The sequence below is a fragment of the Mustela putorius genome, unplaced genomic scaffold (genome assembly GCF_011764305.1).
Source record: "Mustela putorius furo isolate JIRA1106 unplaced genomic scaffold, ASM1176430v1.1 tig00000275_pilon_pilon_pilon, whole genome shotgun sequence".
Lineage (NCBI taxonomy): Eukaryota > Metazoa > Chordata > Mammalia > Carnivora > Mustelidae > Mustela > Mustela putorius.
In genome coordinates, this window is record NW_025421341.1 from 32,372,994 (window position 1) to 32,389,745 (window position 16,752).

The 16,752-nt window shown below is 42.3% G+C and overlaps 1 protein-coding gene across 9 annotated transcripts in view; it reads right to left on the reverse strand.

Moving 5' to 3' along the window:
- SP110 (SP110 nuclear body protein) overlaps nt 1–16,752 on the reverse strand; it is a 34,394-nt gene that overhangs the window by 9,786 nt on the left and 7,856 nt on the right. For all 9 annotated transcript variants that reach the window (XR_001176545.2, XM_045078877.1, XM_013046312.2 and 6 more), the window contains 7 exons: nt 14,424–14,501; nt 12,309–12,377; nt 10,154–10,303; nt 7,926–8,009; nt 4,848–4,913; nt 3,140–3,283; nt 1,812–1,880 (listed from right to left, as the gene is read on the reverse strand). Coding sequence is in view for 8 of the 9 variants with exons in the window: in XM_045078877.1 (XP_044934812.1) it covers nt 1,812–1,880; nt 3,140–3,283; nt 4,848–4,913; nt 7,926–8,009; nt 10,154–10,303; nt 12,309–12,377; nt 14,424–14,501 (660 nt within the window). In the remaining variant the exon portion in view is untranslated. The remainder of the gene's footprint in view (nt 1–1,811; nt 1,881–3,139; nt 3,284–4,847; nt 4,914–7,925; nt 8,010–10,153; nt 10,304–12,308; nt 12,378–14,423; nt 14,502–16,752) is intronic.

The following is a 16,752-nucleotide window of genomic DNA, read 5'->3' on the forward strand; positions in this document are numbered from 1 at the left end:
AGAATGGAAAAAAAGTAATTACTGATTGGATAGATGAACATAGGGAAAAGGCAAAAGGTGAGAATCATTCATGGACAGACATAGCCTGGGGAAAGGTCTGGAGCTCCATGGTAGTAGTCATTGGAGCTCATACTGCATTGTATGAGTAAACTGAGGCTCTGATATTGGTATTCATACTTTGCAAAGAAGAACGGATAAAATATTGATCTGGCAGTTATTTAAGCATAAACCCTGTGAGGCATGAAGAAGTTGGACGTAGAGCAATGAGCAAGATTGACTGCTTACTGATCTCATTTTCCCTTCACAGAGTCAACAGTTAATTATAGTTAATTATAGTTGTGACAAGTGCCATGAAGAAAAACAACACCGGGTTCTATGAAGTCATGTCAGGGAGACTTATCCTTGCCTGCTGGGACAGAGAATGCTTACTTCAAGTTGAGGCCTGAGGGTGTGAAGCAAAGGGAAGTTGAGCAAGGGGGATTATTAGCTTTGGGGAGGGAGTGTATGAGGGGGGACACACTGAGGAAGTCATGAGCAGGAAAGGAGGACATAGCATCTAGTTTCAAAATGGCCCATCTCTGAGAAATCAGGCTAGTGGGGGCACTCAGCATGTGGGTAGGGGTTGGATTGTGGGTGTGGGTTATGTTGTGTTTCTTGACCTAGGTGCCAGCTACATGTGAGTTTTTCCTTTGTGTTAATTCCTCAAGGTGTACATTTATGGTACATGCATTTTTCTTAGGCCTATTACACGAGCGCTACTCAACATGTGATGTGTTAAGAGATAGCAGCTTGATCAAAATAGAATCAAGGCTCTCAAGGTTGTGGCATCTAGCCCTATGTTGGGCTCCACGCTGGGTGTGGACGCTGCTTGGGATTCTCTCTCTCCCTCTCCCTCTGCCCAGGTGTCCCCTGGGGAACTCATTTACTTTTGTCACACTCTCTCTCAAAAAAAAAAAAAAAAAAAAGAAAGAAAGAAAGAAAAAAGAAAAAGAAATGGATATCAAGGCATCTCCACTGAGATGGTCTGTAAAGACAGTGTTCGGTGTCGCAGATAATTTATAAGCTCCTTCTTTTTGCAGACCTGCCACAGACTTGTCAATGGCCCCAGTCTGTGGGCCCTACCTCAAGTAGCATCTGTTCTACCTCAACAGTAAATTCAATACATTCATGGGGAAAAAAAGACCACTGTCACTGAACCATAAAGGGAAGGGAGAGTGAGAGGAGATAGTGCTGAAGAAGTGTCACAAAAGCAGAAGAAAAATGAGTGCAGGCAGAAAAAGAGGAGGGGGAAAAGGAGGAGGAAGAGAGGGGGAGAATGACCCCAAGAGGTCTCGGAGTGCAGGGGGCAGAAGCAAGCCAAGGGGCTGATCCACAGAGACCAGTCCGGCACCCCTGTCTATCACAGGAAGAGAAAGCTCAGCTCTCTGCAAATAGGAACACCATCAGGGCCTTGCTTCCCTAAGAGTTTTCACCAAATTTTACAATGAAGGAAGTAGAAGTTGATGTTAGAACTTGACTCATGGGTTCAGTCATTTTCTCTTAAACATTTTGGGTCTTTGTTGGTGGATTCTGTGTTGAAGAATCCATCCCAGTGGAGAAGTTGGTGATTGGGTAGGCAACCCAAGGTATGCACTGGCTTTCACCTGGAGTGTCAGGTGTGACATTTTGTTAGAGCAGAGAAGAATGCAGGTGAGAACCTATGCAGAGGAGGACAAGGATGGGAAGGAAAGAGAAGAAGACAGGAAGACAGACAATCAGCTGCTGGCCAGGGTGCCATGCAGTCTGATGGACAGTCCCTGCCTCTGGCTTACCCTTTGGAGGAATGTTTTTCTGACACTTTCTTGTTGAACTTGAATCAACATCTTTTTTCCTTTTCTTCTCTAAAAAAAAATGAAAGAAATTAATGTCATCAATAGTTTGAAACAGATTTTTATGTTTTCTATATCAACTATTTTAATGTAATTTTTTTCTGTCTTTCTACCACTTTGGAGAAACAAGATAGATATGAATCTTGTGAAATGAACATTAAGTAATAATAAGTAAAATCTAACAAAATAAACATAAAAAATAAAAATAAAGTTTTATCTGCATTTGCTTATATATAATTGTCTCTGGCTCCTTTCATTCTACAGTGGCAGTGTACAGTAGTTGCACTGGAGACTGTATGGCCGACAAATCTTGAACCATTATCTGGCCCTTTTAGAAAAAGTTTGCCAAGTGCTGGCTTAGAACAACCCAGTTGTACTTCTCCTTAATGTTACTCATTTATCACAAGCTAGTTCCGTGTCATTGACATACATTCATCATATGCAGTTCCATGTCATTGACATACATGGATCCTGGGAACAGAGCAATCTCTCTCTAGAACACTGTTGGTCCCATGGCAGAGAAAAAGGTGATACAAAGGTTGTTAAAGCTTTGGCTTTGAAGTGACCCTCACACCTGTCCACATTTCTTTGGCCAAGTCAAGTGAATGGCCACACTGGAGTCCACAGGGCAAGGGTTTATAACCTTCTGAGATATCAGTGAGCAGTAATACAATCTATCACAAGCAAGATGCAAAAAGATTCCAAGGAAAACACGGGTGGAATATCATTCTTTGTTTTTAATCTGTCAACACAGAAAAGTTCTATTATTTCTAGTTTTGGTGGAGGTGGAGGAAAAAGAGCATCTGTACGCTGTCAATGGGAGTCTAAAATGGCAACAATACGATCATCAGTCTGTGCTAATTTTAAATATTGATTTAGCTACTTCACATCTAGAAATAAGCCATTAAGAAATACTCTTAAGAGTGTGTCCACTTTGAGGATTGGTGCCACTCCTCCCATGGAACAAGCATGAATCTGACAGAAGCCCTCAGACCCATTGGAACAGTGGTGACTCTACTAACAGAAATGTAAACAGTAGACACTGGGAAGTGGTCATGTTGAGTCCATGTGGCACAGCTGAACTGACCTGCTTGTTGAGAGCACTGCATTAACTTCTTTCCACAATCACTCTCAGTCCAGAAGCTCCTTGCTGTCTTGTCTGCTCTACTCCCTTCTACCATTTCCTTCACATAATACCCAACCCTGTGCCTGCCCCCTGAGAGGCCCTCCCACACTGAGCAATCGGATGGCAGATTCAGTCCCCAGCTTACCCTTTGGTCCAGAGGTTTGGACACATTCAGTCCTTGCCTTTGGGGCCCTTGTCATGATCTTAGAGTTCCTGGTTGAATCACCTTTCCCTTCAGTTGCTTGATCCACCGCATGGAGTTTCTCTTGGATTCTGGGCCTAGGTGAGGCTGCATGTGGGATAGCGATTTGTGAATAGTTTAAATGGGGTCCCCAGTGAACTGCCTCCTCCCCCTTTAGTGACTTCCCCTCTCATACCCCAGTCCTCAACCTTTCAGGAAATCCCAGTACCCTTGTACTTCATTTTTAATGTTATTTTCTTATAGTTATTCCTCTTCTTTTTTGTGTGTAGCTTTTTTTCTTTCCCTAACTAACAATACTTCATCTTGTTTCTCTTTCTCCCCGTCAACTCCCCCTTTTGTCTATTACACATCAACTAAACTTCATGAGGGCAGTGATATTTGTGATTTGCTCACTGCTGAACCCATTGGACCTGGGACATGGACCTGGCACATACCTTACACTCCATTCGCCTTTGTTGACTGAATATATAAGGGGAGCATATTTTTGAAAATATTAAACTGATGTATTTCTTATCCTTATGAATCACAATGGCCCAAGGTTCCCTAATTATTATATCAATAAGTATCTGGGAAAGGATAGATCCTGGCTAGAACTGAGATGTCACTGCTCAGTAGAGGCTGTTTTGGAGACCTCATACTAAATCTTGAAACACAGAACTTGTTGAGAGCCCAAGGGATTTCTAAGTTCCAAAAATTACCGTTATAGGCTAAGAATACAAGTTTGGAGGTCTAAATGTGAAGTTTTCCTAGAAGTCATTGGTAAAGAAGCATATGACAAAGACTAAATTTCCTCCAGCTGTGGAAGGTGATGGGGTTGAAATCAGGAAAAAGAGAGAAGGGGAAGAAGAAGGCAAGCAAGGAGATCTGAGTCCCCTCCTGGGTCAAACCCGAGACTGAGAGGCCCTAGAAACAAGCAGGAAAATTCGGAGCATGTCCAAAGCAGTGGTGTTTATGTCATGAAGCATGTTGGGAGCCGAGGGGAGATGCCCTCCCAGGGTCCTCACAGAATGGCCAGGAATCCAAGGAAATCCTTACTGATTGGCACACCTTGGATACATAGTTTTGAGTAAAAGTATGAAGGAAAAGGGAAGGAGAAATGTAGGAGAGAGAGAGAGAGTTCAGGGAGACAAGGACAGCAGAGAGATGAAGCAGAGGAACTAAAAAATGCAGTTTCACAAATTTTTTTCCCCTAAACTGCAACTAATCCAATTTTCATGCATGGAGTAGATACAAGAAAAACAAGCATGAGTCGATCCAGGTGATTTTGAATGCTCAGTAATTCTAAATCTAACTCCAGTTTGATACTGGGAGTCTGAATCCTGCCTGTCCATTAAGATTTGCTTGGTCTACTCATCCTTGCTCTGAGCCAGACTAGACACAGTCCTAATCTCAAAACTGTCTGACACCTCCTCTCCAGTTCCACCCTATTCCTCCTACTGATAAGAGGAAAGAAGTCTGCTGGAACCAACATGGTGTCTGGGTTCTCCTTCTTTTGTGAGGGGATGTCCTTTAATAGGGTGGTCTAGGAGGCAAGGATGGGACTGTCTGTGCTCCAGGGATACCCAGATGGCCATGTGGCTGGAGGAGGTCATACTGGTTATCCAGGTAAGCCCCTGAACAAGGGAATAGTAGCTTCATTCTTCTTGCTTACTTCTTGGGAGCTTTCTTTCCTGTCTTCTTTTTGAAGATGGAAGATTATATTTTTCTGTCCTCTTTCCTAAAACAGGAAAAAAAAATCACTTATGGCTATAAATATTGATCTTCAAGCTTAAAATATCAATACTTTATAAATAAATTTATGTAAAAATACTCTTTTTTATTTGGAAATAAAAAAAGAATTGAACAAAGAAGTAATAGATATACCAAATTATCAACATTTAAAATATGCCATTTAAAAAATAAATAAAACAAAATATATAATTTTTTTCAAGTTTATAACTAGTTTTTCGAGAGTAGAAGAAAATAGATTGTTATAAGCCACATATAAGAGATTTACTTAGTTAAAACTTAAGGATAAAAATCATAAAGGTGAAAGATGAATAGATTTGAATGTTTAAAAAATAAAAAATCCCCACACTTTAAAAAACATCCTTATAATATTAAGACAAAAAATGAGGGAAATTTCAGTATATATAAAATTTGCCTACATAGATAAAATCAAAGATGTGCAGGCTCTAACCAAGTAATTGCACTTAGAAATTAATTCTGAGGAAATCAATTGGACATGTGTGCAAAGATACAAACACATACAAACATGATTTCTATTTTCATATAAAATTAGAGATAGCCTAACTGTCCGTCATATGGGCGATTATTTAAACTAAATTGCTAATTATACAATAATGTGCTGTATAACTAAAAGAAAGAAAAATAGATAACATTGATATGCAGATATGTGTATTAAGTATATAATTAAAAAGCTGTTTATAAACCCTATAGTGTGAGCTTCTATGTATATATATAGAATGAGATAATGTATGCAGATGTCTAAGGTACAGAAATAAACTAGGGGAAGCAGATATGAAATAGGAGTTTCACTTCGTGATTATTGAGAACACTGTATCACACAGACCAGGATAGTCTTATGCTACAGTACAAACAAAACCACAGTTTGGTGGCTTCATGTTCACAGTGTTATGTCTCAGTCACACAGAGTCCCTTGTGGGACTTGGAGTTTCCCTGCAGCCTTTGCGGTGGGGCTGAGACCCATGCTTCTGGCACCTCCCTCTTCCACACACTTCTGTAGTCAGGGGGAGGAGGTGCAGAGTGGCACAGTGCTCTTCTGTGTTTTGACTCAGAAGTGACCCTAGCACCAGCTTATTGGCCAGACCTGTGATCGCCGCCCTATCTCCTACAAAGAGCTGGGAAATGCAGCATCCAGGGCTGGGAAGAGAACTGGAAATAATGGTGAGCACTTAGCATTGCTCACCACCACGGTACATGGGGCAGGGACTGCTGATTATTCAGCTTTCTCTGGTGTCACTTTTCTTTGCTCATCAAGTGGTTGGATTTTGAGCTGGATACCTGTCCTTCGAGAATAAAAAAGAGATTTCCCAGCCTCCTTTGCAGTCAGGTGTAGTTGGGTCACTCATAGTAAAGAAATGGTAACAGAATGTCTAAATGCAACCTACAGATGGTGTCCTCAATGGAGGGGACGCACCCTCCTAGACCTTGCCTCTTTCCTTTGGTGGGAATGTAGACCTGCTAGCTGGGCCCAGTGAGGGGATGCCACCCTCTGGGAATGGTGGTACAATAACTAAGGAGTTTGAGATTCTAGCCTACCTCCACATGGGAGTGAGAAATAAGTAAGCTCTCTTATTTCAGCCACTGGTTCTTGAGGAGAAAGGTGGTTTTTGTCCCACACAGCAAGCTAATCTCAATGGCGGCTGCATATTGCTTTTATAGTGTGGAAATTTTTTTATGTTGAAAAAAAAATAAATTACTATTTTAAAAAGCACAAATCTTTTTATGGTCTAGCATGTCTTTCATAGCCTGGAAGAGTGTTAACTACCCAAAAAAGTAACATTAGATCCACCCTAACAGAGACCGAATAGGTTCTTTACACTTAGGCTTTTCCCCAGGTGATCTTTCCAAAGATGGTTTATTTCCATTATTTTTTGGATCTAGAAAGTAATAAGATAAAGTCATTTTAAAGAGGCTTTAAACTTGTGACCACCTCATTTCAGACATTACTGAGTTGGCAAAGAGTTGACAACATTATTTAGGTCTCTTCCATTATAATGGGGTCTGAAGAAAGTTCTAGGGGACCAAGGTGTTTGTCTTATGCCACCATCCTTTATCCATGGGATCTTGGAAAAACCCACTCATCCTTGACATGTCTCAGTCTCATCTGTAAAATTTGAAATCATTATTCAACCTTTTTCAAGGTTTGTTGTACAAATAAAATGAAATTATCCATGAGAAAATTTGAAGTATTTCTATATAAGTTAGTGTAATATGGGAGAAACTGTTAAAATGATCATTTGTATTTCAAGGTGGGCAAATTTTACCCATTCTTTCTGACAATAAATAGTGGTCATTTGAGAGTTGCATTCTGTGGTTTTGTGACACAATGACCACATTGCCAACGCACAGAAAAATATTCATATTCTTTTCCCCTCTGAGGATAGTGGTAGCAAATGGCCAATGGTAGCGGTGGTGAGGGTGCACTCCCCTCACCGTTTGTCAATGCATGCCCACAGCCGTGTCAGCTGTAACCCCTCAGTTGCTTATAGGAAACACAAACACAGTTGCATTTGTGTTTATGATGAGCTGGTCTCTTCCCAACTCTCCCAGAAAGGTCAAGTGGGCAACACGGAAATCTGGGTCTTGGGAAAGATTTGTTCCATGATTTGGGAACTTCCAATAGAGTACCATGAATGTATTTAGAACACATTCAGCAGTAGTGGTACTGCTCCTAGGTAGAAAAAAGCTGACTTGGGGATTGGGGTGGGAAATCATTTTCTTTATGTATAAAGTATATGGAGAGACATATTTGTTCCTCCTCAAAATAATTATCTACCTAGCTATCTAAACATAAACAGATATATAATATATTTGTGGTATTAAAATATCATAGGTTGTGTTCATGATTAGGAAAAAATATCTGAGAGGGCTCCTGAGGGCAGTGATAATTGAAAAAGGTTGAGAAACACTAATTTAGAGTCAAACAGTTCTAATTTGGGCTCCTGGGGACTGCATGCAGGGACTTGCAATCCCTCCTGTTTACCATGTGGGGTGCTTGGTGCTGTGCTGGGCGGCTCCTCCTGGAGGCTCTTTTCTTCATTCATTTCTGGTGAGTCATCACTGGTTTCTGAAAAAAATAAAAGACATTTCTTTCAGATCTCAGAATATCCTCTGGAAAGTCCCATAGGAGTTTCCAGAGGTCCCAGGAAAGACCTTTTGTGGTGAAGGCAGGAGTTTCCAGGTCTTGCTTGTACCTCCAAAACTCTTTCTTTCTTTCTCTTTCTTTCTTTCTTTCTTTCTTTCTTTCTTTCTTTCTTTCTTTCTTTCTTTCTTTCTTTTATAAAAATATTTTATTTATTTATTTGACAGACAGAGATCACAAGTAGGCAGAGAGGCAGGCAGAGAGTGAGAGGGAAGCAGGCTCCCCGCTGAGCAGAGAGCCTGATGTGGGGCTCCATCCGAGGACCCTGAGTTCATGACCTGAGCTGAAGACAGAGGCTTTAACCCACTAAGCCACCCAGGTGCCCCTCCATAACCCTTTCTGAGAATGATTCTACTACTGGGTCTGTCTGCCTCTGTGGAGGGGGAGCAGAGCAAGGCTGGGCAGTAGCTTGTCTTCTACCAAGGGAGATATCCAGTGACGGGCAGTCATTTGAGCCCCTGGACCAGAAGCTCAAAGTGAAGTTGTGAATTCCTGGGGTGTCCCAGAAACCCTTTCAGGAGATCTTTGAGGTCAAAACTGGTCCCATACTAAGATGATCTTTGCCTTTTCGCTATGTTGACAAGTTTTCATGTGGAGCAGCAGTCATGGCAGGGAAAGCTGCTGGTACCCTAGGACAAATCAAAGCAGTGTCCCTAAACCGCATACAGTTTTCTCTGCCACAGACCATAAAAAAAAGAAGAAGAAGAAGAAAAAAGAAGCCGGTTTCATTTAAGAATGTTCCTGATGAAACAATGAAAATTATTAACTTTATTAAATTTCTACCTTTGAGTATATATCTTTTTTTTTCTTAAGGATTTTATTTGTTTATTTGAGAGAGACAGTGAGCAGGAGGGAGAGGGAAAGAGAATCAGACTCTTCGCTGAGCACAGAGTCTGATGTGGGGCTGGATCCCAAGACCGTAAGATCACAACCTGAGCTGCAACCAAGTCGAGAGTCAGATGCTTAGCTGACTGAGCCCTCCAGGCGCCCCTGTGTAGACATCTTTTTAATAGTCTATGTGGAAAACTGGGGAGTTTATCTAAAGCAGTTCGCTACATCTTGAAGCATGAATGTCAAGAGAAAAATACTCGTGTGATTGAGCTGCAAGCTTAGTGTCGAATTCAGTGAACCAATATTTTCCAAATGTTCGAGATACTGTAAAATCCTGTGTAAGCAGATATGCCATTTAAAATGCAAGATGGCACAATGCGTTGTATTGCAACAGAGTATAACAAGTTAATTTATTTAAATTTTATTTTATTTAAATTCAGTTAATTAACATATAGTGTATTATTAGTTTCAGAAGGGTGTAAGAAGTTAATTGCTGTGGTTTCAGATGCTAATTAACAACTAACCTTTAAGAAACCATCCCTTCTTCCTTTTGGGTGCAATATCAAAGAATTATCTCAAGAAACTGTTTAAATACTCCACCCTTTGGAACTACAGATCCTCATGAAGCTGGATTATCTTCCTGTCCTCCCACCAAAGCAATGTTTCCCAACCGATCGAACACAGAAGCAACTACACACATCCAGCTGTCTTGAATTCAGCTAGACACGAAGAGGTTTGTAAAAATGTAAAATGGTGCCAGTCTTCTTACCAGTTTTTGCGTTTGGAAAATATATTTGTTTTTCATGAAAATATATCATTTATGTTAATAGGTAGTTGGTATATTACTGTTATGTTTAAATGAACTAACACATAAATATTTTTAAACGATCGGTTTTAATGCCTAATGAAGTACATACAGATAAATATAAACAACAGAAACAGAAGGTCTTTAGGGTACTCCGTAATTTTGATGAGTGTAAAGAAGTCTTGGGACCAAAAAGGTTGAGAGCTGCTGTCTTAGGTCACCGCTGAGGTCAGCGGTACTGTGTGGACAGAGCTGTTTCTGCACAAAATGTCCACAGGTACAACAGATCTGTGTCCCTCTTGTCACACACACCTGTCTCTGCACTTCTCCCTCCCTCTGCTGTTACCTTTACACACCCGCCTAACACTGCTTGTTCCGTGAAAGACCCTCCCACACCGACCATTCAAATGGCAGATTCTGGCACTGGCCTTACCCTCCGGTCCAGAGCTTTGGGCACTTTCAGCGCTTGCTTTTTGGGCGCTTGGCATGACATTTGACTTCCTGGGTGAATCGTCCTTCCTTTGAGTTGCCTGTTCCACCACTTGGAGCTTCTCTTGGTTTCTTTGCCGAGGCGAGGCTTTCCCTGGGCCAAATAGTGATTTGTGAATAATTTTCACCGGGGTGTCCAGGAAAGCACCTCCCCCACCCCCCCGCATGCCCCCAGCTCCCACAGATTTTGAGATCTCTGAACTCCTGTGTCTTATTTTTCTCCTGCTATTCTCTGTAAAATTACATATTTTTCTTGTGTGCACCTTTCTTTCTCCCTTAGACTTCCCATCTGCTCTCACCCCTGTATAACCTGTTGAAATTAACCAGAATCCCAGAGTAATAGAATTTCTTTCCTGGACCCTGTTGTATGACACCATATGCGGCGGCCGCATCCGAATAAAAATGGCCAAGTGGTCTGTTTTGGCTCAGGGGCAGTGTTTAAAAGTACCTCTTCAGGTTCCTGAGGGCCTAGGTATGGATCAGGAGAAATCCAATGTCCTTAGGTGCCTCTGGTGGGGAGAGTGCAAAGTATTAAAGAATTGAGGGGCCCCGTGACAGTGTGAGAGTCTGGAACACAGAGGATTTGCAATGCCTGAGGTGGGGCTTGTCAAGTTTAGGGTTCTTTCCCAAGGTCCTGGATGCTTTCATTTTGCCAAGGACTTATATTTATATCTTTGAGTCTGATTTTTTATCAAGTACCAGAGTGACATACTGTGGGGAAATTAAACTCCCTTGATTTCTCAGTGCTTCTGTAAGAAGCCCTCGCCCCCAGAGACATGGAAATACATACAGAATAAAGACAGGGAACGCTTGCTTTCACTTACCTAGACACATTTGCTCTTCACATATCATGAGAAAGAGAGCTATAGCTAGTCAATTGCTGTCTGATCTAAAAGGATGATAAACTTCTCATCTCCTGTGATTGCCCAATGCCTAGAGCAGGGCTAACTTCTAGGTTAAGTCCCAAAGTTAACTTCCCAAAGTGAAATCCAAAGGGCGGGGGAGGAGTCCTCCCTCCATAGGTATTTACACATCAAAAAGGGGTGAAGCCCAGAACTTGAAGACAACTTTAGTAAAACCTGGAGACACCTGGGCTTTCTCTGCCTCTTAGAAAGAGGCATTTAAATCCAAAAGTTAAGGGTGAGAACCCAGGTTTGTTTCAATCTTAATCTCAAAGCAGCAAAAGGGGTGTTTTTGTTTGTTTGTTTGTTTTGTTTGTTTGTTTGTTTTCTTTTCCTTTCAGGAGGGCAAGAGGATGGTTGTCCTTGTCCATAAACAGAAAATCCACCATTCTCATTCTCTGTCTCTTGTCTGTGGGATATCATCTGCCCTCAGAAAGATTCCATCAGCTCTCTTCTCGTTGCTTGTGGGTCTGCATGTGGGGGGGTTAGATGCTGCAGTGTTACTCTGGATGTTGAGCTGGTTGTGAATATTAATAAGGAATTAATATTAATAAGGAATTCTCTTAGATTCAGGTGCCTGGGTTCTTTAGGCACATTCCCTAAAGAATGTGCGTATCTAATGGGGTACCATCTCAGACCCTTCACAGTTTTTGACAAAAAACTTACTGTCTTGGCACAAGGTCATAGACTGCTAACACCAACCTTGAAAGAAATGGAAAAGTCTAAAATTTCTCCTCCAATTATTTGCATCTTCTTTAAGCAACGCATGCTACCCTCCACCCGGCCATTCAAGCCAGATACTGAAAAGCAGGCCTCGTTTCTCTCTGCTCCCAGCTTCCAGTTTATCGAGGCCTTTCAACTCTACCTCCAAGCTGGTCTTGAACTGGCTGTCGTCCCCATCTCCACTGCCAGATCTGAATCCAGAGTTCTATCCACTTGTGTGACATCTGCCCCCCAAATGGGTTGCCCTGCTTCCATTCTTTTCCGTTTCCAGTTCATTCTTTACACAGCCCCAGAACCCTTCTTGTCAAACATAAAATGGGATCATGTCACTTTATTGATGAAATCTCTTCACTTTATTGATGAAATATCTTCAATGTCTCCTCATTTATTAGAATAAAATTCAATTTCCCACACCTTGACCTGCAAACATGAGGTGTCTGTGGCCTCTGACCTGCTCTTGTTCTCTCATCTTACCTTTTGGGAGGCTTTTTTTCTGGCGTCTCTTTTTTGGAGTTGACCAGATACATCTTTTTCTTTTCTTTCCTAAACAGAAAAAGTACAGATCATCTTTTCATGGCTACAAACATAAACCTGCCAACTTTACGTGTCGATAATTTTCAGCTTTCCCTTTCGGTCTTCACACCATAGTGGTGAGGAGGTACTGGGATGACCTTACTTGTTGCTGCTTCATGGAATGAGGGAGAAGAAATTCTAACACGGCAGAGGAGAGAGCGACATGAAGAGATGTAGACAATGAGTTTAGCTAACTCATTTCTAGCAGTTTGGTTGTGAGATGGAGGAGAGAACTATGGAAGCAGGTGAGGTGAGCTGAGAATCAAGAGGAAGCTCTTTTCATCAAGCTGAGAATCAAGAGGAAGCTTGGCAAGTGGTTGAATGCAGATCCTGTGACAGGGAGATGCTGAATTCTCAGGAAAGAGAAGGGGTCATGGACCTCATCAGGGGAGGTGGAAGGATTGCTATAGAGGGAAAGAGGGAACCGGAGAGGAGGGGACAGATTCAGTTAGAGTTTGCTGGTTGATAGCAGGAACTGAGGGGATTCCTATCTGAACCTTTCTATGAAGTAGGAGGAAAAGTAATCTGTTAAGAAAAAAGAGGAGGGTTGGCAGTTCAAAGAAAAAGCTCAGGATTGGAAAGGATCATTGCAAGAAGTGCAATTGTCAGGCAGCATGGGAGGGTCATTCATGCTGGAGTCATGAAGACACAGCCCATGTGCTCTGTCCTGCTGTGTGGCTCTCCCCAGCAGTACCTGCCTTCAGACACAGTGTGCAGAAAGCCGATAATGGGGTCCCTCCAAGACCTGCCAGAGGATACTAGGAAAAGACAGTGAGAGTCAAGGCAGATTAAGATATCAGCAAGACGTTACTGAAGTAACGGTTTCTGGGCTCTAACCTTGTATAAAGGGGCATGAAGAGGGCATGTAATGAACCAGAAAAGAGAAATGCCAGTGCACTGGTCATTCAAATGAAGTTGAAGGACAGCTCCAGAGGGAATGAATTGTAAGGAAGAAACCAGGCAGGGATACCTTCATATTAATTTCTGAAAAAGATTTTATTTATTTATTTGAGAGAGAGAGCATGCATATGTGAGCTGGGGGAGGACCAGAGAGAGAGGGACAAGTAGACTCTGCTGAGTGTAGAACCCAACATGGGCCTTGATCCCACAATCCTGAGATCATGACCTGAGCCAAAATCAAGAGTTGGAGGCTTAACTGACTAAGCCACCCAGGTGTCTCTCAAATTAATTTTTTAAGATTGGGCAGAGGAGGAGAGCTCAGAGATGGAACAATGGCTGTAGAAGCAGGAGACTTTAAGTATTAGAGGTCAAAAAAGAGAATTCTGAAATTAATCATTGGGAGGTCGAGCCAGGCTTCAATGATGGGAAGGCTGATGGGTTGCCTTTGGGTGCAGGAGCCAAGAATTGGTGCAGGAAGAAGTTGCTGGAAAAGAGCTGAAGAAGGATCTGAGGGCACTCTTATCCCTGTGTACCTTGAAGGTGTCCAGGATGGTGGCAGGACTTGAACTGATAGAAAAATTCTAAGTCAGCCTTTGGGGTGTGCTGAGGAATTGGGGGCAAGTCAAGGATGGTATTGATGACTGGGGAGGGAGTATTTCATTTGAATGGTTAAGCCTCAAAGTAGAGGATGGAGGAGGAAGGGGCTGGCTGGGACTGGTGGATAGCAAGCAGTGGACATCCTCCCTGCCTTCCACCAAGAGCGAGAGCAGTCGGTATGCGGCCTTATCTTGAGAGAATGCAGTGTCCTCTCAGGGGAACCCACTTTCAGTTAGAGGGAGGTATGACTAACCCTTCAAGGAGTTGTGGGTAAAGAAGACCTTGATGATTTCAGAGAAAGTGACTGCAATGGATACATATTTCAAAGGCCCTCAGTGCCTCCTGGCTTCCTTACAGTCTTCATGAAAGCCTTCAAGGAAGACACAGTGAATGCAGAAACATGTGTACATCATGACTACAATCATATGGTGGGATCTTCTGACAAAATAGCAGAAAAGCAGAAAGTATCTCCAAATTCACGCTCCTGATGTCTACAGGAGAAAGGCAACCCTTCCTTACCTTTCTTGTTGGGAGGTATGCTGGATGCCTCCTGGAGCTCTCTGGGGTCATTTGGTTCGGGAGAGTCATCTGTTATCACTAACAAAGGAAAAAGAATTCAGTTCAGAGCTTGGAACAGGCTGAAGGAAAAGCCCTGAGGGAACTGAGGGCAGAGCAGGAGGGTGCAGAACATGTTACCATGGGCTGGGGGTCTGCCAGCCCATGGGGCCCCCTGGCTCTGCCTTGATGTGATCAATTTGTGGTTAGAGTTGCCTGGGTGGCTATCCCTGTGAAGCAGGGAACAATTGTCACACAGAGGAAGGCTCAGTTTGACCTGTTTCAAGAGGCTCCCCTTATTCAGTGGAAGAGAGGAGGAAGGGTTCTCAGCTGCTCTCATGCATGGAGTGAGGCTTCGAGCTGGGTGAGGGCTGACCTTGAGTTCTGGTGGCTTCAGTGAAGGGGATTGTCTTCGCCATAGGAAAAATACATGTTATTGCTTAGAGGTCTGTGAATGGATATTTTTGGACCTTCTCTTTGTCATGATTTACCTTGAAAAATAGTGAAGGAAGCTAAGAGTCTTGATAAGAAGTTAGCAGGAGCTAACTGTTAACTTAGTTAACTTGCTAAGAAGTTAGTAGGAGCTAACTTCTACTTGTAAGCACGTGTTAACAGCAAATAAAACCAAAGTTCTACTTTTTTTGCTGCACTGAGAAGACAGAAGGGCTGGAAGCCATTATAAATCTCAAGTAAGACTGTCACCTTCTTGTTTGCACAGTGCTATGAGATCAATCTCAGATTTTGGCAAGCAGTCATGAGACATTTAAAATAATTTGTTGCATTTAAAATTATTTTAATCCTATCAACTCTTAAAAATCAAGATGCTATAGAAATGACTGGTTTTAAAGTTGAAACTTCTCCACAGTCAGAGTGGGAACTGGGAAAAATAACCATCCACACCTGGGCCACACAGCGATTTTGTTTCCTTCACATTTGGATGGAGCAGTTTTGAAATTTACCTTATTGCAATGACCTCAGAGTGTGGGTGACTTACACAGTTCTGCTCTGACTCAGTTCCTGTCCTTTCCCCAGGGTTCCTACCACCAACACTCATGGCAGTGAATGCTTGTGCTTAGCAGACCTCCTAGTGATGCTTGTAGCCCAGGTCTAGTGGGTACCAACTGGGCTCCTGCCTCTCATCTTCAGTGACCCCACTCTAGGTTTTCCTTTCCCAGACTTGTCTCCCTTGTCTACCCCAGGGTCTCCTGCGTGTAGAAGCTCCCGAAGGCTGGGAGCACAACCCAGAGATGGTGGTCTAGAGTGGCAAGGAGAGCTCTGTCTCAAGAAGACCTGAATGACCTCGTCTCTCGGTAGACACAGAAAGTAGGGCAAGCTAAAGTTATCTACATCAAAATTACCTGGCACGTAGCCTGGTGGGGCATCTTTTGAGCATTTTGTTATCTTTTATCTGGGGGCTCCAAGTGTTACCAGACACTGAACCGGGGAAGAAGAGGAATTTCAGGTCCTAGGACCAGCAAACAGGGATCAGAGGGAGAGTAAAAACACCAATCTTCTCCCGCCAGTATAAACGATGGGGCCCAGCAAGGGTGGGATAGAACGGGAGAGTCAATAATCAATTCCTTTCAACTAGCTGCTTACAATTTCTTTAAACTTTATTATTATTTTAAAATTTTAATTCTAATGTAGTTAACATACAGTGTTATATTAGTTTCAGGTATAGGATACAGTGATTCATTACTTCCTAATTTAATAATTGATTTCTTTCTTTGGGTAGTCTAGAAGATAGAATCTTCTGTTGTCATTGGTTTCATGATTATGTTAATCTTATATGGATGGTGGGTATTAGAGGAATGAAGGAAACATTTGGACCAAATGGGGCCCTTTATGCTCAGTGTTGGAGAATCCATGATACTATTTTCGACAGTGCCTGATAATACTCCATGGTTACATTTAATGAATCAATGTCCTTAATAATGATGGTCGGGAGAGATATGATACACAATTTTGGAAACTAAATCTTTCAGTGTTTTAGCAGATTTATCAATCAGCAGATCCTTCAACGTTTTATCATCTTTTCTTTCTTTTTTAAAAATATTTTATTTATATATTTGACAGATAAAGACTGCAAGTAGGCAGAGAGACAGGCAGAGAGAGAGGAAGGGAAGCAGTTTCCCTGCTGAGCAGAGAGCCCAATGCGGCTCGATCCCAGGGTCCTAGGATCATGACCTGAGCTGAAGGCAGAAGCTTCAACCCACTGAGCCACCCAGGTGCCCCTATCATCTTTTCTAATAATTTCTCTAACATTTCATCTAACTCTTAGAGTCCACACCAC